A 26,772-nucleotide genomic window follows, 5' to 3' on the forward strand; every position below is an offset into this window, starting at 1 on the left:
CACTCGGGATTGCACTGCAGCGTTGCTCTGGGATCCCTCGAGCACTTATCTTGTCCTGCGGTCCCGCAATGTCCCCCCTGCAGCATCCCCGGCCATGTCCTCCAGCCGATGCCGGCATCCATCTTCCGAGTTCCGTTCGCTGCAAGCGCCGGGACATATGGGGGACAGAACCGGCGGGAAAATTAAAAAAATGTAAAAATTTGACATTCACTCAATACACTAAAATCTGATAGTATTACATTCCTGTATCAAACCATTTCACATACATTTTGTCCCTAGTGCTTTGTCCTGTGCCCTGCCTGCATTTTTACCGTTCTTTCTGCCTGGAAACTGAGAAACGTCCATGGCATTCAAAAAGCGTCCCTTTAGGTCAAAAGCGGTTTTAGACCAACTAGAGAACAGCGATAGTAAATTACAACCACTTGCAGAATTGAGTGATAATGATTCGTGGGGAAATTCCTCATCAGACACTGAAAACGATTTTGCAACTAAGCTCAGTGATGTGCGAACTTGGCGCTCTATTTCAAATTTCAATGTAATTGGTTTGATTACATTATTGAATTAAATGTATTATTATTATATTATTATTTTCATGATTATTTATTGTATTATAATTTATGATTTCGTGTTTCAAACTTTATCATACCCGGGATGTTTACTAGACTCTTGTTCGGACAGATTTCAGTAGGTTATTCCTAAGAATTACAGGCCTACAATAAAAAAACATATTTCCATTGAAAACAATGTACCACTATGAGCACAGAAATACTGACATAATCAGACCGCTAGGGAGGTTAAATACTGTAAAGAGTGCATTTGATCAACCTTAATATAATCCCCTATCCGCAACAATCCTTTATTGATCCACTATTGAAAAGGGGCAATCACTAGATCAGGTACAAATTCAGGATTGCAAAAGATTGGAACTAAAGGTGTACGTGGAGACGCCAATGATTTGCGATGTTGTACTCTGTCCCAGACCATCAATGAATGCAACCAAGTAGGGTATAATATAGGAGGACGTAGTCGATTAGGAAGCCAAAGTAATGAGCCTATTGCTATGGGATGGCAAGAGCGAGCCTCAAGTGACACCCAGAGAGGGTCCCTTAGCCTTGGTATAGGACAACTGGTTATTTGAGTGGCTTGGAAATATGCCTGAAGATTAGGAAGGCCAATCCCACCTCTGTTTAGAAGCATAGTGTCTTTTGATTGAACTAGTTTATTCCAAACAAAGTGGAGAAACCCAGTTTGTATGTGCTGCAGCTCCCCATCTCAGAATTGGTATTGGTAAGGTTCTAAAATACTATAATAATCAGGGTAAAGATGGCATTTTAAACAAATTGATTCTGCCAAATCATGATGAGGATTAATCAGACCAATGGCAAATATCATCTTTAAGTTGTTTAAAAAGAGGAGGATAGTTAGCTTGATAGAGAGACTCGACTGAAGCGGTCAGATGGACTCCCAGGTAAGGTAAACATTTGCTAGCCCAATGAAAATCATTAGTAGACCTGGGCTGCCGTTCAATGGGAACGGGTAAGGTAATGTTAAGGGCCGTCGTTTTTTGGGAGTTTAAAGACAGCCCAGAAAGAATAGAAAATTGGCACTACAGAGACAGTAATTTAGGTACCGAAATCTGCGGTAAAGTAATATACACCAGGACATCATCAGCAAATAGGGCACATTTATGTTCTTGTTGTCCGCAACTGATATCCTGTATTCGCGGATGGGAACTAATTGCCATAGCTAAGGGTTCTGTCGCCAAAGCGAAAAGCAATGGGGAAAGTGGACAACCCTGTCTAGTGCCATGTCGAATTGGAAGCACGGGGGATCTATAGCCTATAATAGAAACTTGTGCCGAGGGTGTATCATATAACGAATGCAATAAAGCAAGGAACGTAGGGCTGAATTTTAAATGTTCCCCTACGTCTAGGCAATAGGACTCCTTACGAAGTAAAGACTCATTTAGACGCCAATGTGGTTTAGCCAGTTTGGCTGTTAAATTAGAAAGCGTCAGCATTACCGGGTCATGGTCGGACCAAGGCGTCGAAACTATTTTTGCTGAGTGGAGTTTAGAGAGCATTTCCGAGGGTAGAAAAATATGATCAATACGAGAAAGCCTATGGGCTCTCAAAAAATGAGAATAGTCCCTGGATGTGGGATTGGCCTCTCTCCACCCGTCAATTAAATTGTAACAATACAAAAGTTGTGCAAAGTCACGACTCTGGGAGGGGATTTAAGTTTGCCTGTATGAGATTTGTCAAGTATATGATCTAATGCCAGATTTGAATCCCCTGTCAAAATAACATCGCCCTCCAGTTCAGCAGACAAAGACTTAAATAGGGATTGGATAAAGGCCACTTGATTCGTGTTAGGAGTATAGTAAATAAGAAAAGTGACCAAATTACCCCCTAAGTGGCCCTTCACTAAGAAGAAACACCCTTCCTTATCCCTTATCACTTTAGTTTCAGCAAATGACAACCATCTAGAAAAACAAAGTGATACTAATCGCTTCTTTTCAGGGGCATTAGCAAAAAAACAGACTGGAAAATTAGACAAATTCACCCAGCACCACAGGATATCAACAGTCCAAGATTGTCTTGGGAATCTCCAGCTGGCCCTCAAAAGAAAATAGAAAAAATTAAAAGAATAAAAGAGACAGAAAAAAAGAATATATGCCGGAGCCAAGGGATGGCCGGCATCTGCAATTAGCAAATCAGTATATAACGTAAGATAGTAAAATAACAAATATCCTAGATGCAAAGTCAAGGAATGGAAAAGTCTCCACCAAGGCTAAGCAAGGGAGAATGTCTTACGGTTAGGGAGAGCGCATAGACTGTTCCAGGCACCTCGGGGTCCATAAGAAATATGGAAGAGGCTCCACGGCATCAGTATACAAAATATAAACAATTTAAGCCATTAAGGAAGAAGAAAATGACACTGCTAAAGTAAAACATTTAAAAAAAAAAAAAAACCCTTTTCAAAACATGTGCGAAGGCAAACGTCCCACCCCGTATTGGGACCACAGAGAGACCTCCGCTAACCGAAACATCAACTAACAGAAAATAGAGTCCTCAAGACACCCGATGTGAAGTTGCAGATTTCTTCCTGGAAACAGAGGACCAAAGGGGTGAGAGTGGCGGCAGTGGATAGTTTGCTTTGGACTGGTATCATGAGGAGGGAGTGAGGGAGATGAGGCCCAAGTTCAGCAGAATTTTTTCAACTTCAAGGAATATTGAAAAGGAATAGGATTTGCTGTTATAGAGAAATTGTAGCAAATGTCCTTTTGGATTAGGGGCAAGGGCAATAGTTTGAAGGCCCTCCATTTTTGAAAAATGTCTGCAAAGACGTGGATCTTGTAACCATCAATAAAGCCCCCTGACACCAAAATATATACTTTCTCCCCCGAAAGTCCAAAATGCACAGTCCAACTTTTAATCAGCGTCTCCGTATTCTAAACACCCAGTAGTGCCGATATCCTAATGAATATTCTTCCTCCACAAGGGATACAAATCCTCTTCCTCCACTTAATGCCCTCAAAGAAATATAAATCGCATATAGTGCATTATCTACAACGCATGCTATCCAACACACAAAAAACACACTTATAAAAACTAGTGCTAATACGTGCAAAAATCACTACACCGTGTGTGCACCTCTAGCCATCCATCATCCTTACTCTTACCCTCTCACAAATTTGAAAAAGCTTCCACAAATCCACCTTCCTTTGTGGTTGGGCTCCTAGATCCGTCCATTTTCATATATGAAATATACCTCCGAAGGAATTGCATATAGTGTCATATCTTCAAAACAAAACTTTCACTCTATTCGTGCTGCCTTCACAACATAGACTCCCAGTGCTAGTGAACACACTGACCGCCACCTCCTATCTTATGCACCTTAACAGACAATAAAGTCCACTCGCATAGGAAAGAGGGCTCCTCTCACTCTACAGATCATCCAGTTCTCAATGGCATCATAATATGTAGCAAAGTACAACCACAATAGTGTAGCAGGCAATGACAGGGATATGACTTCTTCAATAACAAAATTGCGCTTACAATAAAGACAAACCTTTTCCAAAATGACCGCTCCGTAACTTCCGGTTTACATGTCCTGACACGTTTCGTCACGTCCGACTTCATCTGAGGCTGCGCACGTCGGAATCACGGCCAAATATATACCCTTGTGTTCCCTCTGCATAAGCAGATCGTGCCATTTTGGACAAGGAAAGAGTGTATCCGGGCATGCTCACTGGTAAACGAACTTAATAGCCCACTCCACATCATATACAGTTGTGTTCAAAATAATAGCAGTCAGACATCACTAACTGGATCAATCACTGTTTTTGGTAGAAATTATATTTCTACATGGCAAATAATTTACTAGCGGGTGTAGTAGAGTAATAAAAATCCAACAGACCCAACAGTCATGACATGCATGCTGCCGATTCTGTGTAATTGAATCACTAATTGAAAGGGGCGTGTTCAAAATAATAGCAGTGTGGAGTTCTATTAGTGAGGTCATTCATTCTTTGAAAAACAGGTGGCAATTATTGCCCTTATTTAAGGAAGGAAGGCAGCAAATGTTGTACATGCTGGTTACAGTGCATTCTCTCTGAAATTCTGAGGAAAATGGGTCGTTCTAGACATTGTTCAGAAGAACAGCGTACCTTGATTAAAAAGTTGATTGGAGAGGGGAAAACAGAAAATGATAGGCTGCTCAGCTAAAATGATCGCAAATGCTTTAAAATGACAACCAAAACCTGAAAGACGTGGAACAAAGCGAAAAACTACCATTTGAATGGATAGAAGAATAGCCAAAATAGCAAGGACTCAGCCAACAATCAGCTCCAGGAAGATCAAAGAAGGTCTAAAGTTACCTGTGAGTACTGTTATAATTAGAAGACGCCTATGTGAAGCCAAGCTATCTGCAAGAAGCCCCCGCAAAGTCCCACTGTTGAAAAAAAGACGTGCTGAAGAGGTTACAATTTGCCAAAGAGCACATTGAGTGGCCTAAAGAGAAATGGCACAACATTTTGTAGACTGATGAAAGTAAGATTGTTCTTTTTGGGTTTAGTGGCCGGAGACAGTTTGTCAGACAACCCCCAAACACTGAATTCAAGCCACAGTACACACTGAAGACAGTGAAGCATGCTTGCGCAAGCATCATGATATGGGGATGTTTCTCATACCACGGTGTTGGGCCTATTTATCGCATACCAGGGATCATGGATCAGTTTGAATACATCAGAATACTTGAAGAGGTCATGCTGAAGAGGAAATGCCCTTGAAATGGGTGTTCCACCAAGACAACGACCCCAAACACACCAGTAAACGTGCAACATCTTGGTTCCAGACCATCAAGATTGATGTTATGGAGTGGCCAGCCCAATCCCCGGATCTTAATCCAATAGAAAACTTGTGGGGTGACATCAAAAATGCAGTTTCTGAGGCAAAACCAAGAAATAGAGAAGAACTGTGGAATGTAGTCCAATCATCCTGGGCTGGAATACCTGTTGACAGGTGCCAGAAGTTGGTTGACTCCATGCAACACAGATGTACAGCAGTTCTCAGAAACAGTGCTTATACAACTAAATCTTAATTGATTCAAAGGAAAGCAAAATCTTCAAAAGTTTTTCAGTTTATATTGAGTTTGTAAAGAAGAATACAAACAATTTTTTTGAACAGTCTAATATTCACTTTTCTTCAATTTTTTTAGAGGAACAACACAAATTTGATATATTTTTCTTCATGTTTTGATTTAGAATTGAATGTGTAGTGTTCCCAATGCAATTGTGTGTTTGGAAATAAAAGCTATTAGAAGGATTTTGAGCTTTATTCACTTTTTTCAACACACTGCTATTATTTTGAACACAACTGTATATACGACTCACAATGTAGGTGTAGTACCTAATGTTGTTTGCAAACCCCACATTATGTAACGGCAACACATATAAGTACAATTAGTGCATTAAGCATATCCTATTATAAAATACATTATATAAATAAATATATAAATTTAGATTTAACATTCACTCAGATTGATAATATTTTGATGAAATGATTAATGTGATCTTTTTAATTTAGGGATATATGGCACTTATGAAAGAAGATGGAGTCCCTGATGACATGAAAGGAAAGGATAAGATTGTTTTTGGAAATATTCATCAAATTTACGACTGGCACAGAGAGTATGTATCCTTTTTTTGATCATTCTTGTATAACATTTACAATCAAAAAGATTTCAGAAAAACATTCAATAGAATGTCACTGAAATGGTAGAAATGTCATCTCATCTTTTGGCTGTTTGAAATGGTTAATTTCCCTTGTAGTGTAGTAAATCTGTAAAATATGTGACAGACAGGAGCCAATGACCCTCTTGGCAGAAGTACACTTTTTTAGTTAATTTATCAATTACAAACAATTGGTTAGCTTAGACTGTCAGACCATACCAGTACTGATTCTGCAGTACGAAGCATGTTAACTGTTTCATCATTAAAAAAAAAAAATCAAACTTCTCAAGTGTGGATGGCTAAGACCCCCTGTAAAGTTTTTATTATGGCCTGTATCACCATTGAGCAAACTCACCCCTCTCTTTGTACTGGTAATCATTGTAATCAAAAAAGAAAGTGGTAGACTATAAATAATGGCAATCAGTATAGTTCTACTGTACTATAAAGGATATCTTGTGCTATAATATTAGCAACATGTTAAAATATTTGACGTAGACCCATGTTTAAGGCATTCACTAAAGCCTTTCAATAGTACCACAAAGAAAATTGTTTACTTTTCCTTTTAAAACTTTTTAAATGATAAGTATGCAGCATGACTTTATAATTCCAAATGTAATATTCCCTTTACTTTAAAAATGTTGATTAACTTTGCAGCAGAGAACTAGGAATGTGCAACTGTGTGTGTTCCTAGTTCACAGACTGGGTTAATTGAAAAATTAGTCAAAGTGATAATAAACGCAATTTAAAAGAAAAGTTATACTTACCTGCTTTGTGCAATGTTTTTGCACAGAGCAGCCCTGATCTTTCTCTTCTTAGGTTCCCCGCCGGTGCTCCCGGCTCCTGCCGAGTGCCCGCAGAGCAAACAGCTTGCTATGTGGACACCCAAGTAAGCTCACTTCCAAGCCACTTCTCTGTCTATTCACACACAGAGCCACAGTTTGGCCCCACCCCCTCTCTCTCTTCTTTGGCTCACTGGTTTTGATTAACAGCCAATGGCTTCCGCTGCTGTCTCAGCCAGTGTGGAGGAAGAGTCTAGGGAGGGCCGAGGCTCTCGTGCACATCGCTGGATAGCAGTGGGGCTCAAGTAAGTATTAGGGGGGCTGCTGCACACAGAATGGTTTTTACCCTTATGCTTAGAATGCCCGAAGGTAAAAAACCTTAAGCTTTTAAAACCACTTTAATTATTCTCAAGGTAATTGATTAATACCAACAGTACTAAAACTGGTCTGGGTGTCTAAGCCTCAAAAACACTAGTCATAAAAAGATTAAACCAGTATTTGTTGTTGGCTAACTTTTTCTTTAACACAGCAGCAAATTTCTTAGATACACGTGCATGCAGCGTCTGATGGTAATTACACTGGAGATTGTTCCAGGGAGAACTTTCCACAATTCCAGTAAATATTTTGACTGTCTTATTTCCAATCTGCAATTACGCTGCTCCAAAAAATTAAAGGAACACTTTGAAAACACATCAGATCTCAAAGGGGAAAAATATCATGTTGGATAGCTATACTGATATGGACTGGGTAAAGTGTTAGGAACGTAAGGATGCCCCCATCATTTGATGGAAATGAAAATTATCAACCTACAAAGGACTGAATTCAAAGACACCCTGAAAATCAAAGTGAAAAAATTATGCCGCAGGCTAGTCCATTTTGCTGAAATTTCATAGCAGCAACTCATAATGGTACACCGTAGCTTGTATGCTTACCTGACAACATCGGGGCATGCTACTAATGAGACTACTGATGGTGTCTTGGTGTATTTCCTCCCAGATGTAGGCCAGGGCATCACTTGAGCTCCTGGACAGTCTGAGGTGCAACTTGGCAGCGTCGGATGGACCGAAGCATGATATCCTAGCAGTGTTTTATTGGTTTTAGGTCAGGCGAGCGTGGAAGCCATTCAGTGGTATCAGTACCTTCATCTTCCAGGAACTGCCTGCATACTCTCACCACATGAGGCGGGGCATTGTCGTGCACCAGGAGGAACCCAGGACCCACTGCACCAGCGTGTAGGGTCTGACAATGGGTCCAAGAACTTCATCCTGATACCTAATGGCAGTCAGAGTGCCATTGTCTAGCCTGTAGAGGTCTGTGCGTCCCTCTATGGATATGCCTCCCCAGACCATCACTGACCAAAATGGTCTTGCTGAGCGATGTTACAAGTAGCATAATGTTCCCCATGGCTTCTCCAGACCCTTTCACATCTGTCACATGTGCACAGGGTGAACCTGCTCTCATCTGTGAAAAGCACAGAGCGCCAGTGGCAAACCTGACAATTCTGGTGTTCAATGGCAAATGCCAGTCGAGCTCTATGGTGCTGGGCAAGTGAGCACAGGGCCCACTAGAGGACATCTGGCCCTCAGGCCACCCTCATGAAGGTTGTTTCTGATTGTTTGGCCAGAGACATTCACACCAGTGGCCTGCTGGAGGTCATCTTGCACAAAGGAGCAGATACCGGTCCTGCTGATGGGTTCCGGACTTTCTCTGGCCCTGTCCAGCTTTCCTAGAGTAACTGCCTGTCTCCTGGAATCTGCTCCATGCTCTTGAGACTGTGCTGGGAGACACTGCAAACTTTCTGGCATTGGCATGTATTGATGTGCCATCCTGGAGGAGTTGGACTGCCTGTGCAACCTCTGTAGGGTCCAGGTATCGCCTCATGCTACAGTAGTGACACTGACCCTAGCCAAATTTAAAACTAGTGAAAAAGAGTCAGAAAGATTGAGTAGGGGAAAAAAATGTCAGTGGTCTCCACCTGTAGAACCATTCCTGTTTTGTGGGTCGTCTCATTCTTGTACATCTAGTGCACCTGTTGTTAATTTCATTAACACCAAAGTAGCTGAAAGTGATTAACAACCCCCTCTGCTACTTAACTGACCAGATCAATATCCCAGGAGTTTAATTGACTTGATGCTATACTCTGATTAAATAGTGTTCCTTTAAATTTTTTGAGCAGTGTATATGTCATAGTTTGTGAATGATATAACTTTCACACAAATCAATTGGTATACACTTATTGGGATTTTTTTTTTTTTTTTTTACCTATCAGAATACATTTTTTTTTTTACATTCAGATGTATTTTGTTGCTGCCTACTATGGAAGGACTGGTCCTAGGGGCATGGCGAGTTCTGTTAGGCTGGTGGCCCTGATTGGAGATACTTCACCATTTAGACATCAGTCAAAGTGAGACCCACATTCAGTGATGAGTGGTGAACACTATATAGCTGTTTAGCCTACCTGTGTAAATCTGTGACCACAGCATCTGAAAGATGGTAGTCTTCGGCACAGAATTCCTTTTGTGGCTCTTCAATGTCATGTGACAGAATGCCAGGAGCGTCAAAGGCATCTGATACTGAAAGGAGTTAAAATGTGTGTCACAATAAATCTTGTCCATTAGGAACACCCACATTTACCATTACTGCAAATTTTGTGTATGATACACTATCTTTAGCCACGGTAAACGGTCTCTACTATACTTCTATTGCATTTACCCCCAGAACAACCCTGGTTCTCAAACTGTTTCTTTCAACTATATATCACTAGAGCCAGGCAAGGAAGTGATGCATATCTAAAAATTAATATGCTTTGTTCACAGGTTCTTTTTGGGAGAGCTCGAGAAATGTTTGCAAGACCCAGACAGGCTGCCAGCGCTGTTTGTGAAACATGTAAGTACTTAAGAGTATGTAACCGGCTTTTTGCTTAATTTTTTTAAAAACTGACACCAGTTGATAATTTCACCAGTAGATGATTATAATTCAATTAATACTATATATGCAGATGTTTTGATCTAAGGGACACCTAAGTACTCGTGTTTTGGATGGAGACTTGATTGTTTTAATAATCTTGATTGATCCTGGCTATACACTAATCTGAAAATCCTAGACGGATTTATTTTAAACACAGCTATATACTGACATGCAAAAACCCCCCAAATGTCACAAAACGCTCTGTGTATGTTGTTCCAAGTTTCTGGGCTTACCATCGAAGGAGGGTTTGACAGCCAGTTTACCTACGCAGCTGTACCTATATCAGAAATTACAATAGAAAAAAAAACAAAGCCCAGCCTGGGGGCAGCCCCCTTAATCCTGATTCTTGGAGAATACTCTTGAATGTTACCAGCCTGACAGGCTGATGCTGGAGATTTGGTTACAGATAAAATTCTGTCTCTCAATTAACATTTTGGAGATCTAAACAATTTGGTTGTCCCTGCAACACTGGACCTCCAAGCTGGAAGGTGTCCAGTCTAGATTAAGTCAGATAATATTATGGCAGTGGCATGCATCAACCACCAGGTGTCTTGCCACGCAGTAGTTTTCTGTCTGGTCAGTATTTCACATTCCAGCCATGTCTGACATTACTTGCCAGGGGATGGACAATGGTGGGCAGACTTCTTCTGCCGACATCCTGGATTAGGGGAAGGGGTCATAAGTTTGGAGGGTTCCAAGACATGTCTTGCAGGTAGAGGATGCTAAATGTGGACTTCCTGACCACCAAGTTTACTCAGTCTTTTCAGTTTATCCTCTGTGTACAGTGATCCTCTGGCAAATGCGTGGGATGCTCTGGTAGCTCCATGACATCAGAACAGTCAGATCTGTACCCTTCCTCCCTTTTTAAAGTGGAGCTCCAGTCATATTTGTAAAAATTCAAAGTCAGCAGCTACAAAAACTGTAGCTGCTGAGTTTCAATAAACAGACACATGTCCTAGGATCCAGCGCAGTTTCTCATCCAAGCTGTTTTCTCCACGTGTCTTCAGTCCCCAGTACTGGCATCTTAACTGTGGGCACCTGACTGTAACAGCTTGTGGCTTCACAGCCGAGTGCCCACTGCATCTGCGCAAGCCACAAGATTGGGAGGGGGGGTGGAAGAGAACTTCTGCTCAGGTCACCTAGGCTGTCAAAACAGAAGTGGGAGTGGGTACTTGTCAAACCTAACACCCCACCCCCCAACAAAAGTGCCATTTCTTAAAGAAGATTGGGGGGAGGAGGACTTAAAGAGGAACTTTCCTTTTGTTTGGAGCTCCGCTTTAATTCCCTTCTCATATGCTTTTCTGGATCGAGATGGAAGGCTGATAATGTGGGCTGGCCCAGGCAAATATGGTACTCAGTTACTCAGCTTCCAGGCAGATGCCTTGTGGGCTCTTCCAGACTATCTAGATCCTCATGTCCAAGAAATGTGTTACCATCCTGCCATACAGTTGTTGACTTTATGGCAACACAGTTGATGCCAGGATCGTGAGACGGGTGTCTCTGAATCAGGTTTCCTATGCAGTGTATTTGCGAAGCATGTAAGTACTTATTTGCTTTTTGCATGATTTTTTTCTTAAACTGACACCAGATATGTGACCAAATAAAATACTAAAGGTCAGTGCTAGGGATTTCATTAACTAGGCAGCTAATTAATAAACATCAATGTTTAACATACAGAAACCCAATAGAATGCTCAACTTGAAAATCTAGTGCCAAAACACAAATATTTATACAAACAAATAGTGTGCAAAAAAGTTTCTCCAATTCAATTTCAGAGTATTTCCTTTGTCACCATAACATGGGCATCAAATGAAGATCCACAAAACTTCATTCACCCATCAAAGTGAAATCAATAGTTATCAGTTGAGGAGAGGGCAGGAGCAGGTGGCTTCCATTTGGATCATCTTTGTGCAGCTGAGCCTAGACCCATAGCTGTTTTCAGTTCAGTTTCAGTTCAGCAGAAGGAAGAGGACTGGCAGCCATGCAGTGAATATTTCTACAGAATCCAGTCATCTGGCACATCGAGTGGCATCATTATATGTGAACAGTGTAACTAAAGTTGTTGATACATTCAGCTTTCCATTTTTTCCCAAGTGTTAGCCTTTAATATATATATTTGTTTACTTTTCAACATGTTCCTTTGACACAATGACACCGCATATCTATGGTTGAACTTTAATTTCAGTTAATATAAGTATTTCCAAATTGTAATTATAAAATTATAAAAAATATATAATTTTAATTATTTCTGGCCTACTCTGTTGTCTGAATGATCTTGATTTTTTTTTTTTTTTAACTTAGTTAAGTGAAGATCCCCACACATTGACTTCCTTGAATTCTGTGCCATGCATTGCTATTTCTTATAGGCAATGCTGTCACAGAATTCACAGGGCCTGCCTTCTGTACTACAGATATTCTGAGGGATATGATGCAGGGATTACAGAAACTTGTGGAAAAAGATGGCCTGCAAATAGGCAGCACTCACAACATGAAAGAAAACTTTTCAAACACGCTTATATTGGACTGTGCGTATTGCTATTACAATGCTGATGTTATCAAGTGAAAGTCAATGGTGTTACCATAGAACCTCCTAACCCCTGCTTTTTTTTTTTTTTTTGTTTAACAGGAGAGAAGGCTACATATGTACATTGTTTATTGTCAAAATAAACCAAAGTCGGAACATATTGTCGCAGAATATATTGACACCTATTTTGAGGTAAATATTTTATTATGCACATGTGCCTTAGGCCTAACCCAAAATGCATATTTTGTTTTTCATCTCTTCTCTTGAATACAATTGTATGAATCACAAAATAACTAAACTGTTTTTGTGTTTTTTGAGGACATCTAAAGTACATGAACTGTTGTTGACACCTGAGGACTAATTACAGAACCTTTGTTTTTAAGCTTTTGGTAAACAAAATAAAAACATAAAATAAACTAATTATGTTTATGTATGTTATCCATCAGAACCATTCACCTTTGTAGGTTAGAATGGGTCAGTACTCTAATTTCCAGTCTTGTACACTTTTATGAATATATCATTCATGGTGGTTTAAATATTCTTTCTTTTTAAAATCTATAAAAAAAATAATTGATTATGAGGTTATTGACTGAAATCAGAATACCTTATTCACTTTGAATCCAACCATACTCTACTCATATAGTAAATCAACCCATATTTTAAAACTTTAACCATCTTGCTAGAAACTTTTTTTTTTTTTAATTGCATTAAGTGAAGCTGGCCATACACTACTTGATTTTTGAGCAAATGTTTGTACAAACATTTTTAAGCATATTCTACATTCTACAACGTGACAAACATTGTTCAAAAATACTTCAACATTTTGTTTGATTTTAAAATTCCATTTTGGAATGCATGCGCTTTCCTGAATGAAAACCACATGCACTATTTAAAAAAAAAAAAAAAAAAATAGAATGGTTCTCCATCCTGATCCTTCGCATTTTCTCAGTACTGCGGTTGGAAATGAATGTTGATTTGACACCATCAATGATTACAAACTGAACAAAAGTTCTTAAAACAAACAATTTCAAACAAAATTCTACTATTGTATGTCCAGCTTAAAGTGTTATTAAACCCATTACCCTGCATTCACTATGTCTCATCTCCCACAGTACACAGAACATGGAAGTGCAATTGTATTAGTAAATATAAACTGCTAAATACCTTTTCTCATCATCACTTAGAGCAGTCTTGTGACTTCTTTCACTGTCCAGCTGAGCACTGGTTAACACTTGTAGGAAGAGTTTTCATTTTTCTCTAGGAGAATTCAGAACCCTTGACTTCTGTCTGGACAGTGCTGATTGGCCCTGTGCTGATCACATGCACTCTCCCAAGAAAAAAACAAAAACCTCTCTAGCAATATACACCAAACTGAGCATGTGCAGAGAAACTCCACACAATATGACTTATCAGGAGATAAGAGGGGGACACTGGAAGAAGGGGAGGATCAGAGAAATCAGGATCAAACAGCATGTTTACACAATGCAGGGGATTAGCCCCTTATGTTCCACAGTGAGTATAACCAGCATGCTTTATTGCATATGCAGACTGATTTTACTGTTGTGGGTTTAGTAACACTTTAACCACTTCCCGTCCGGCCCATGTACATAAATGGCCGGACGGGAGCAGTGCAGGAGCGGTTTGCCGTTCATAAACGGCACCCACATTTATAGGCTGGGCATGCTCCCTGGGCGCGTGTGGCACCGCGATCCGGTGTCCTCCGGACACATAGGAACACCGATTTCTGTACGGGACCTCTGTGTGAGGTCCCAATCATGTGATTACTGATTGGCCAATCAGTGACCACATGCTGAGTAGTAAGCAAGATGTCACTTCCTGACATCATTGCTTTCTACTTGTGAAATCTGTGAATGATCACAGAGGTCACATGGTACAAAGCTATTCACAACAGCCTTGTACCATGTGACAAGCTGTGACCAATCACAGCTCTCACAGTATTTCTCAATGGCTGCAAGAATGCAGCTAGAGAGGAGAAATGATTGCTTTTACAGCCTTTATGGGTGTAAAAGCAATCAGTGTAAAAAAAAATAAATAAATCTTCATCACCCCCCACAAAGTAGTACGGTGTCACTATGGTGACACTGTACTGCTAGGGTGACAGTATGTTTAAAAAAAAAAAAACAATATAAAAAATAAAATAAAAATGTAAAAGAAATTTCGAAAAATTTATAATTTTTGGTTATAAATCAATTTGGGTTATTTTTTTTGTTTACTACAAAGATAACTGAATACATTTTGGCCAAGATTTATAAAGAAAGATTATTTATTTGCAAAATTTTATAAGAAAAACACTTTTTTTCAAAATTTTTGGACTTTTTCATTTATATAGCAAACAAAATAAAAATCCCAGTGGTGCATAAATACCACCAAAATAAAAAGTTTGATCAATGGGTACATTGTTGCATGACCGCACAATTGTCATTCCAAGTGTGACAGCGCTGAAAGCTGAAAATTGGCCTGGACAGGAAGGGGGTAAAAGTGTCCGGACTTGAAGTGGTTAAGCATGTTTCTTTCAAACAATGATTTCAGCTGTTATTCTTTCTTGTGAAGTATAATGAAAGATTCAGATATATAGTTTAATACTTAGTTCCATGAATCCAGAATAGATCTTCTTAACCTGTTCTTCTGTATAACAACTCCATCTATATAACAAATATGGTAAACTTGGTACAAATACTAGTTATGCAAACAATAATATTCTTCAAAAAAATAAATATAATTGACATAAAGTAGAACTAGAGGCAAAACATGTTTTTTCTTTTTTGGATAGAGCTAGGGAGGGTTTTAAACTCGGTCAGATATTTTTTTCGTCATCTTATGTCCCATTTCAGAGATTTTTCTGCACTTCTTTTCCCATAGCCAAACAGGAAGTGAGATGAAATCCCTGCGACTTAACCGGTTCCACGCTGCACAAAATCACATGTGTGTATGTGTGTGTGTATATGTATATGTGTGTATGTATATAAATATATTATATATAATGCGTGTGTGTGATTTTGGATTTCTGGGTAGGGGGCGCGCGCCCTACCCGTGCTACTATTCGTGGCCTTGGCTGCCAATCATTAGGTCCCGGCCAGTGATTACTCCACGGCACCCGGTGATCAGTGAGTATCTTCGACAGGGGAGAGACCTGTGTTTAAACAACACAGATTTCTCCCCTGTCAGCTCCTGCACACTGCTTTGTATGGCTCTGCATAGCAGAGCCATACAAAGCAGCGTGCTTACAGTGAAGCACAGGGACATAGCCTAATGTAAAACACACACAGCCCAGTTAACCCATTGATTGTCCCAGATGTTAACCCCTTCCTGCCCAGTGCCATTAGTACAGTGTCAGTGCTTTTTATTAGCACTGATCACTGTATTGGGGTCACTGGGGAGGTCAGTGACACCAAGTCAGTTCCCCCCCAGTGTCAGAATGCCCGCCGCAGTCCACTATAAGTCGCTGATTGCCTCAATTACTATTAAAAAAAAAAAAAAAAAAAAAAAATTCCAGTATCTATACAGTTTTGCCCTTAGTTAAAATTTAACTACTTTGAATCACAGCACAGTGGCTTAGTGTTTAGCACTTCCGCCTGGCAGTACCCGGGTCGTTGGTTCGAATCCCATCCACAGCACCACCTGCCTGGAGTTTTCATGTTCTCCCTGTGCCTGCGTGGGTTTCCTCCAGGTACTCCGGTTTCCTCCTACACTCCAAAGACATGCTGATAGGTGAATTGGATCCAGTCTAAAATTTGTCCCTAGTATGTGTATGTATGAATGTGAGTTAGGGACCCTTAGATTGTACACTCCTTGGGGGTGGGGACTGATGTGAATGTACAATATATATGTAAAGCGTTGCATAAATTGGCGACGCTATATAAGTACCTGAAATAAATAAAAATAAATTATAAAATTGTGCTTTAAGTCAATATCTACAATAAAAATCTGTTTCTTTCAATAATTTTTTATTGAAGGTATTAATTTAACAATGTAAATAAGAATTTGGCACTATTGTAATTTCACATTGAAGTTATAGAATGTACTGAGAATGGTCATGAAGGTAAAAAATAGAGAAGTGTATTTTTTAATGCATCTTCTGAGTATAGACCAAGGGAAGAATGAAGATGAAATAGACAATGGAAAAGGAATGGGGAAGACCTCAAAAGTTCTTGAAATATAGCTGCAGTTTTGATGGCTAGGGTAAAGCCTTCCTAAACCACAAGGTATTCACATTTCCCATTCTGTTACATATCCCAGAAATAAGAGTATTATGCCATATTTCAGGACAGTAGGCGGAGTCATGCAAATCCATGCATATTTATAGAGCTATATGCAGTTTGGAATAAATGGCTTTACAATATCAGGCTAAATTTGCAGTATATACCAGCAACACTAGAAGTGAATCTTGCCAATGGGGTGTAAAGCTTTGGTTTGAATGGCCCTACCTGCTGCACTCCTTTTTTCCCACCTCCCTGTCTCCCACTCTACATGGTTATATTCATTTTTTTCCAGCAATAAAATGCTGCTTCCTTGACTCCCAAGAGCTTGCCTAAAAACTGCTTGTAGCGTAAGGGCTCTTGGGAGTACTAGGGGCATAATAAAAGCTGTTTCTCACTAATTGGATGTGATAATAGTGGTTTCCACTACATGAACACAGTAAAAAATGATGGGACATGCTTTGGAAAGAGAGAGGAAAGGTTTGGGGGTCAGTAATGCCCCTATTACACTTGGATAATGCCCCTATTACACTATAGCTTTTCTTTACTATAATCCTCTAAAATTTGTTTTAAAGCCTCATCTTCCAAGAATTTTACCCAGTATGTTATAGTGGCAAATGTCCTTATGTTCTCTTTTAAATCCCTTTGTAGTATATTTCTTTACCAAGGCAGACCGTAAAAACTAGAATTTATATGCAAAACCATTTTGGTCCATAAGTTTAACCGCTTCCCGCCCTCAATGTACTGCGGCTGGGCAGCAGTTACAGGCAAAGCGACGTACTTGTACGTCGCTCTGGCTGTACTAACACAACCCCCTCCCCCACGACGCTGTGGCACAGCGGAATGAAGATCCCAGTGAACAGGACCTGGTGGTCGTGTGATCGCTATATGATCACAATGTTAGCAAAGCTGTTATGAATCATCTCATTCCTAACAGCTCTGCTTCTCTTCCTAGTAAGCTGTGATTGGCCCACAGCTGTCGCATGATACATGGGGCCAATCACAGCACCCTGTACCATCTGACCAGCTCCAGCCAATCACAGATCACTATCTTGAGCTGTCAAAAACCTAACTCATTCATGACAGTTAATGAATGAGTTAGGTTCATGACAGCAAGCTTTGCATTGCAAAGTGTAAAAAAAAAAAAAAAAATTCCTGATCACCCCCCACAGTAGTACAATGTTACTGTGGTATCATTGTACTATTCTGATAAAAGTATTAAAAAAAAAATTTAAATTAAAAAAAAAAAAATACCATATTGATGATTTTTTTTTTTTTGAATTTTAAGGTTTTTTTTTGGGGGGGTTTTTTTTTAACTACTTGCCGACTGCTTAGCCGAGCAGCGGCTCTGAGCAAAGCGACATAATCTTACGTCGCTTCCTATTTCAGGGTGTGAATGCGCCTGTGCCCCTGTGCACATTCCAACTGTGCGCAACCACCTGTGCGTTTCCAACTGCCAATTCCCCCCCCGGTCAGTCCGGGGAAAGAAAAGAGAACACCGCACCGAGTAAAAGCACTACATTTTACACGCACATGGTTAGATTAGCACATTTAACTCTTTGATTGCCCCGCCACCCAGCCAGTGCCATTAGTATAGTGTCAGTATATAGAATTTTTCACTGATCACTGTATTACTGCCACTAGTGACCTCAGATAGCGTCAGGGTCATTTTAGCGTTAGATTGCCCGCACACTAAAGGTCTCTGATCACCTCTATTACTAGTATAGTGTTTGTACAGATCAATATAATGATCATTAACAGAGCTATACTAGTGCCTGCTTTGTATAGTGTCCCCAAAAACGCAGTGTTAGCAGGATCGGCCCCGTTCAGAGCCAGCACTAGCATTTAGCCCCTTCACTGTTTTTCACAGAGATTTGATTGATTGTGGGCCAAGGCAATTTATACGCACAACAATACATCGTCGCCCACCCAAATTCAGTTCTTGCCAGACATTTTACATGGAAATCTACTACGGTTAATGAATTTAAAACTTTTTTGGGCCTCAACATGGGCCTAACCCTCAACATGGGCATTACAAAAAAGAATAAATTGCAGTCATATTGGTCCACAGACCCAATTCATCATATGTCTATGTTCTCTGCTGTTACATATATGCCCAACGTGGATCAGCAATGTACTGGTATGGTGCTGGACTTTGAGTGGTTATACTGGGATGATGCTTGAAGCTACAGGTTTTTTCAGCCGGCAATTGGCTTTCATGTAAAAGCAATCTTAGTGGATAATTAGCTGCAGGATTGCTTTTGCAAGCAGCAGGAGAATATGCCCCCTCTTCACCGCTGCCTTCCACGGTCTTCTCGGGCAGTCCCATGCCATCGGCGGAACCTGGGAATGCAGCCGGTGTTTCTGCCAGCTGACCATAGAGCTGATTGGAGACCGGAATGGCGCCAATTATCTCTGTAGTCTAAGAAATCAGAAGCTACGGGCATTTCATCATTTCAGTTTCGCAGGATATAAACCACGCCATTTGTACATTGGGAAAGCATCTGATCACACCGATCTTCGTGAGATCAGATGATGTATGGCAGAGGAGATATCAAGTCTAATAGACCCCAGATTTCTCAAAAAAAGAATACCTGTCAATTCCTATTGCAGTCATAGGAGATATTTACATTCCCTGTGATAGCAATAAAAGTGATTAAAAAAAAATGAAAGGGACAGTGTAAAAAAAAAAAAAAATCAAAGTAACAAAAAAAAAGGCACCCTCGCTCCCCATGCCAGTATGTAAACAGCATTTGCACCATGCATGCGAGGCATCAGGTTGAGGGCAGTAATACTTTTTTTTTTTTTTTTTTTTTTTTTTTACTTTTAGTTATTTTCCAGTACAAAAAAAGACAACTCAATTTAAAAAAATTTTCACATATACATATTCCATTAACCCCTCCCCCAACCCATTTTCCCTATCTATATCTTCTTTGCTGATCTGTTTCTTCTCATAATTATCTATCTATATCTGACACTGCTCTCTCTCAGATTCTCCACTAAGGCTCTCTCCTGACTTCTAACTTCCCCCTCAACTCCGACCAGTCTGTGTATCTTTCAGAGGTTTTAAATTTCAACCAACTACACCATATTTTCCTAATTTTTTCCATTTTATCCTCCATCATCCTTCAGATATTTTCAACTTTATTTATCCATTCGTTAATTCTTGGTGCTTCAGGAACCTACCAAAACTTGGGAATCAGACCCTTTGCGGCACTGATTAAGTGATGAAGTACTTAAAATAAACACCTCCACAGATCTCTCTGTACAGTTAAACCACATATTTCCTGAATGTGTTGGGTTATTTCCCTCCAGTAATTCTGTATTTTTGGGCAACCCCACCATATATGTGCCATTGTACCCCTTTCTCCAAATCCTTTCCAGCACAAAGGTGAAATAACTACTTGTTGCCTGTGAGCTACATTTGGTGTAATATACCATCTAGCCATACATTTATAATTAATCTCCACTGTGATCATATTTGTCACCTCAAGTGTTATTTTAAAAACTTTATTCCTTTGCTGTGCATTCTGTTCTATTCCAAGTTCCTTTTCCCATTTTTCCAAGAACCCCGGAGGATCAGTTCTTTCCATAAGCTATAAGGATCTTATAAATCCTATAGGTAACACGTTTTGGGGTTATTTTTTCACTTAACAATTTTTCAAATGGATACATGTTCTCCGACATCCTCAGTGGTTGTGGGAGACTTGAAACAAAATTATTTAGTTGATAGTACTCCACTCGTCAAATGTGATAAATAAATCTTTTTTTCTTTTAATTTTGAAAAGTGTGCAATTTCCCTTCATTTAATATATGCTTCAAACGTGCATTCTTATTTTTTATCCATCTCCCACAAATATCCTTCCCCGGTGGGAAATACTCCGTTCCCACTAAGGAAGTCAATATTGAATTAAACTTCCATCCCTTTTGACTATATATTCTATCCCATATGCTCAAAACTTTCCTTTCAGTGAACTATGTACGAAACTTATGTGGTATCCATACAATCTTCTCTAGCTGTGCCTTACTTAGAATTCCTTTCATATTTACCCATCCTTTCCCTTGTGAATTAAATGTCCAATCTACTACTCGTGATAAAATCACAGCTAGATAATAATTCCTCACATCAGGTAAACCCAAACCCCCATTCCATTTTACTCTACTCAGGACCTCGTAACTAATTCTCGGTTTCTTATATGACCATATAAACTTAATAATCATTTTTTTCTTTATTATCCCAAAAAAGACCCTCGAAGGTAAACCGGGAGCATGTGGAACTTTTGGCATTATCACCATCTTTACTAGATTTATACGTCCTGTCCAAGAGGCTCCTCCCTTTGAAATTCTCCTCCGCTCTTCCTTAATTTAATTTATTAGGGGGATATAGTTTGCATGATATATACCTTTTGTTGAGGGGGTTAATTTTACTCGAAGGTTACCCATTTCCTTTTCCTCCAAATGAATGGGAACTCTTTTTGTAAACTCAACTTCTCTGACATTGAAAGGTTAATATTTAATATTTCTGATTTTACCAGGTTTATTTTCAGGTTTGATAGCTCACCGTACTGTTTTAATACTCTCATTAGGTTAGCCAATGTTATTCTAGGATGAACAATATAAAACAACATATCATCTGCATATGCGGCTACTTTATGCTCCACTTCACTTATCTTTATTCCCGCTATATCTACACACTTCCTTACCCTCGCCAGAACAGGTTCCAGAGACAGTACAAACAATAAGGGAGAAAGGGGGCATCCTTGTCTAGTGCCGTTGTACATTCTAAAAAACTGAGAAAGAGATCTGTTAACCTTGACCGCTGCTGATGGGACATTGTACAGTCCTTTTTGTCCATTTTAGACCCAATTCCTAGTGCCTCTAGGGTAGCAAACATGAATCCCCAATTAACCCTATCAAAAGCTTTTTCGGCGTCAATCGATAAAAGTATTGCCGGCACTTTCTCTCTCTTGGCTCTTTGTACAAGAATCAAGGATCTCAAACCATTATCCCTACCTTCTCTTCCTGGGATAAAGCCCACTTGATCCAGATGTACCCATTTCAGCATCAAGTCCTTCAGTCTTGTTGCCAGGACCTTAGCATATAGTTTAGTGTCTATGTTTAATAATGATATAGGCCTACAACAGGCATACTGTGAGCTATCCTTCCCTTCTTTAAGAATAATCGTTATATGAGCTTGCAGTGACTCCTCCCTCATTTCCAACCCCTCCCCCAGTGTGTTCATATATCTACACATCATAGGGACAAGAAGATCTCAAAATTTTTTTTAAAGTATCCCACTGTATATCCATCCGGCCCTGGGCTTTTACCTCAAACCGTGTTCTTTAAGGCTAAGTTAATTTCCTCTGAAGTAATAGGTCTCTCAAGGGTCTCTAATTTTTCTTGTGCTAATCGTGGCAACTCCACCTCACTTAAATATTTCTGCCTAATTCTTTTCTTTTCCTCTTCCATTTCCTTTTGATCACTACAGCTTACAAAGTTCATAAGATCATAGAGTTCACTATCATATTTTTGGAACCTATTAGCAATATCAGAGGTAACATACGCTATTTCTCCTTTCCCATCTCTAATTTTTTGGATTTCTTGCTCTTTAACCTTCTCATTAAGTATTTTCCAGGTCTATTCGACCACTGGTATCTTTCTTTTGAGACCCTATTTAATATCCTCCTTGACTCTTGTTCCGTAATATCTTTTAACTCATCTCTTTTAAGTATTATCTTCTGATATACATCTATTCCATTCTTTTTTTATGTAGCTGTTCCAGCTTATAAAACTCTTCCATCACCATCTTTATTTTTTTTCCTTGTTCCTTCTTTTTTTCTGTTCCTATCAAGATCAGTATTCCTCTAATGTAAGATTTAATGTAAGATTTATGTGTCTCCCAGACTGTGGCTACCAAAACCTCATTCTCATTGAGCTAAAAAATTTGTTCAATTTTCAGCCTTAACCTTTTCTTTACTTCGGGATCCTATATGAGCATTTCATTTAATCTCCATATAGTTGTTTTATCTTGACATCCTCCTACTTGTTGTCTCATCATGACGGGAGAATGATCAGAAATAGACATGAACTCTTTATTGGAACTAACCAATGACTCCAATTGTCTATGCTCTATTATTATATAGTCCAGTATTGAATACGAACCATGCACATGGGAGAAGAAGGTATAATCTCTTTCTCTTGGATGTCTCACTCTCCACACGTTCGCCAGTTGATATCTATATAATAACCTCTTCAATTATTTCAATTTCCCTGCCCCCTTTTCTCTGTGTACATGATGATGCATCCAGCTGAGGGTCCAAACACAGATTGAAATCTCCAGCCACGACCAGACTTCCCTTTTTAAATTTAAAGAGTTTTCTTAGCACCCCCTCTAAGAATATCACTGGGTTTTTGTTCGGACAATAAATATTAGCTAGTGTATATTCCAATCCTTGTAACTTTTCCTTGAGAAATCGAAACTGACCACCTGGCTTTCCTTTAGGAGAAAGCAAATACAGATAATTTAAGATATGGACATTCTTCCTTCTCCCACTATAATATCAACCTAATCCAACCCCCACTTTCTCCCCCCTCCCTCCACCCCTCCCAGCCTACATTTAGCCTTGGAATCTGATGAGGGAGCTCCCTACTGAAATTCAAAACACAAACGCCTACTCTTCTCCTGGACCAATGGCATTCCTAGGTTGGAGACTGCAACATTCTTGGCCTCCGGATCACCCGCCCGCTCCCCACTCTTCATATCCCCCCCCCCCAACTTTTCCCCACTTTAACTCAGGGAAGAAGGCAGGGGACACAGGGACCATGACGTGGCCGGGTAGGGCCAGGGGAGAGAGAGAGGGAAAAAAAAAACCTTCAACTCTCCCCCTGGACCCCTCCATGCTACGTCCTCCTATTTCCTCTTCCTAGGTACCTGTTGCCACCCTCCCGGGTCCTGTCCTCCCCTCTCCCTACCCTTCTCTGACCATCCTTCAGTGTCCATTCTCTGTAGGTCTAATTTCTCACAAAAGCCATTAAATTCTTCTGGCAATCTCAACCTCGCCAATCTTCGATCTTTCCACCCGATTAGACATGCTGGAAAGTCCCAGTTATATCATACTTTTTTTTCTTTCATATGGTTCAGCAATGCTTTCAATGATCTCCTCCTCGCCAGCGTCTCTGGGGAAATGTCCGCAAAAATATGTACAGTTGTGTCCAAAATTATTCAACCCCCACTGAAATTGAGTGTTTTGGCCAGTTTGACATTGCTTTTGATCATTCAGTCATCTTGCTTACATTTACATTAAAGAGGCACTTGTAGGTCAGACAAATATAACATAACAGTTATAATGAAATAACCACAAATGTCTTTTCTGTGCTCACAGCATTATCAGTTTTATTCAACCCCCAAGTGACATTCAATCTTAGTACTTAGTACAGCATCCTTTTACAGTTATAACAGCTTTTAAACGTGAAGCATAGCTTGACACAAGTGTCTTGCAGCGATCTACGGGTATCTTCGCCCATTCTTCATGGGCAAAGGCCTCCAGTTCAGTCACATTCTTAGGCTTGCGCACTGCAACTGCTTTCTTTAAGTCCCACCAGAGGTTCTCAATCGGATTTAAGTCTGGTGACTGCGATGGCCACTCCAAAATGTTCCAGCCTTTCCTCTGCAACCATGCTCTAGTGGACTTGGAGGTATGCTTGGGATCATTGTCCTGTTGAAAGGTCCAACGTCTCCCAAGCCTCAGGTGTGTGACGGACTGCATCACGTTTCCATCCAATATCTCCTGGTACTGAAGAGAATTCATGGTACCTTGCACACGCTGAAGCTTCCCTGTACCTGCAGAAGCAAAACAGCCCCAAAGCATGATTGACCCTCCACCATGCTTCACAGTAGGCAAGGTGTTCTTTTCATCATAGGCCTTGTTCTTCCTCCTCCAAACATAGCGTTGATCCATGGGCCCAAACAGTTCTAATTTTGTTTCATCAGTCCACAGAACACTATCCCACAACTTTTGTGGTTTGTCCACATGGCTTTTGGCATACTGCAGTCGACTCTTCTTATTCTTTGGAGACAGCAAGGGGGTACGCCTGGGAGTTCTGGCACGGAGGCCTTCATTACGCAGTGTGCGTCTTATTGTCTGGGCTGAAACTTCTGTACCCACATCTGACAAATCTTTTCTCAGTTCCTCAGCAGTCACACGGGGACTTCTCTCCACTCTACGCTTCAGGTAGCGCACAGCAGTCGAAGTCAGCATCTTCTTTCTGCCACGACCAGGTAGCGTTTCAACAGTGCCCTTTGCCTTGAATTTGCGAATGATGCTTCCTAAGGTGTCTCTTGGTATGTTTAACATCTTTGCAATCTTCTTATAGCCATTGCCCTTCCTGTGAAGAGAAATCACCTCTTCTCTTGTCTTCCTGGACCATTCTCTTGCCTTCACCATGTTTGTAACCACACCAGTAAATGTCTAGAAGGAGCTGAGTATCACAGTCATTTTAAAGCTGCCTAATTGGTGCTTATTATGCTTGATTGCTGCTCGGTGACATCCACAGGTGTTTTCAATACCTGATGGAAAGCACCTGTATGAACCTCTGTTCTTCAGAGTGGTAGTCTTTAAGGGGTTGAATAATTGTGGCAATGAAGAAACCACATAAGAACCATTTACTACTGTATTACATAAACAATTGATGTCATTTTAGTTGCATTTGGGTAGTTACAACGTCCTTGTAGGATTTGATTCTGAATACAATTCCAAATGTACACTATAGTCCCTAAACCCCTTTACAGCATTGGGGGTTGAATAATTTTGGACACAACTGTAGGGTTGTTTTTTCTTATTTTATTTCCGTGCGATCCTGCAACCCTTTCCATATTCATTCCCTATCTCCTAAGTTATGGAACCTACTAATCACATTTCTGGGGCTTTCTGCCGATATTCCTTTTGGCCGTCTAACCCTATGCACTCTCTCGATTTTCAATTAATCTGTCACTGGCTTTCCCATGATTGGATTGCAGATTCTATTCATTTTCTCCAGTAAATCCTCTTCCTGTCCTATTTCTTCTGGTAGTCCTCTGATCCTTAAGTTGTTCCTTCTGTTGCTGTTCTCCTGATCTGCTTTATATAATAACTCTCTGTTCTTTTCGCACCTCCTCCACCTGCAATTCCAGATTATAAATTTATTGTGCATATCCCTCCATTTTTTCCTCTACTTCTTAAATTCGGGTTAAGATCTGACCCAGGTCAGTTCGAAGTATCCTGATCTCATTTTTCATGGACATCTCTAGTTTTTGAACATTTCCGCCAGTTCATTTTTTAAAAGTAATTGTGCTGTGAGTCCTTGCTGTTCCATATTTCCTTGTTCTCCTGCGTTTTCCCTATTTAACCTTTCTTTATCCTGGTTCTCTTCCAACATTCCACATGACAATCTAGATTGATCTCCGCCAGATTTTTTTGATCCTTCATAGTGATTCTCTCGGGTTTGCAACTCAGGGCTTCTTTCCTGTGAGGGCAAGTACTTTCGTATGGTGCTAGTATTTGAACTTGATTGGATTTGGATCTCTCCCCCCTCCCCCCCCTCCTCTTTTAGTCGATCTGCTCTTTATTTCTTCCAGAAGTTTGCAGTTTGTTTTCCTCTTGATCTAAATATTAGGAACACTGCACCCAAGACAGCCCTCTTTTGCTTTCGCTATTAGTCCCAGACAGTCTCTTTATTCTTTGAAGTGATCAATGCTAAATAATATACAATACATGATGAATGGCCCTTCCAGTCCCCAAGACCCCCCAGTCTTGTTTTTCTCTTTCCACCCAGCAATTACTCAATATACCAGTATACTGTAAAAAAGTGACAGTTCTTAGGAATGTTTTAAAGCCGCAAATTGCAGCAACTCACCATCAGCTTGCATGCTGTGTGTGTGTTGCTGTTCCAGATGTTCTTGGTCCACTGTATTTGCTGCACTTCACACACTGGAGGAGGTCTTGGGGCCACAGATGGTGTCTCCCGATGTGGGGCTTGGAGAGAGTATTGTGGGTGATGTAGGGCTCTCTCCTT

General features: G+C 40.2%; 1 protein-coding gene across 4 annotated transcripts in view; it reads left to right on the forward strand.

Moving 5' to 3' along the window:
- LOC149444794 (triple functional domain protein) overlaps nucleotides 1-26,772 on the forward strand; it is a 455,657-nt gene that overhangs the window by 379,164 nt on the left and 49,721 nt on the right. For all 4 annotated transcript variants that reach the window (XM_089654527.1, XM_089654524.1, XM_089654525.1 and 1 more), the window contains exons 40-42: nucleotides 6,090-6,193; nucleotides 9,831-9,900; nucleotides 12,608-12,697. In XM_089654527.1, the coding sequence (XP_089510653.1) occupies nucleotides 6,090-6,193; nucleotides 9,831-9,900; nucleotides 12,608-12,697 (264 nt within the window). The remainder of the gene's footprint in view (nucleotides 1-6,089; nucleotides 6,194-9,830; nucleotides 9,901-12,607; nucleotides 12,698-26,772) is intronic.

Source organism: Staurois parvus, unplaced genomic scaffold (genome assembly GCF_062004578.1).
Source record: "Staurois parvus isolate SC_StPar_1 unplaced genomic scaffold, SC_StPar_1.0 ptg000772l, whole genome shotgun sequence".
Lineage (NCBI taxonomy): Eukaryota > Metazoa > Chordata > Amphibia > Anura > Ranidae > Staurois > Staurois parvus.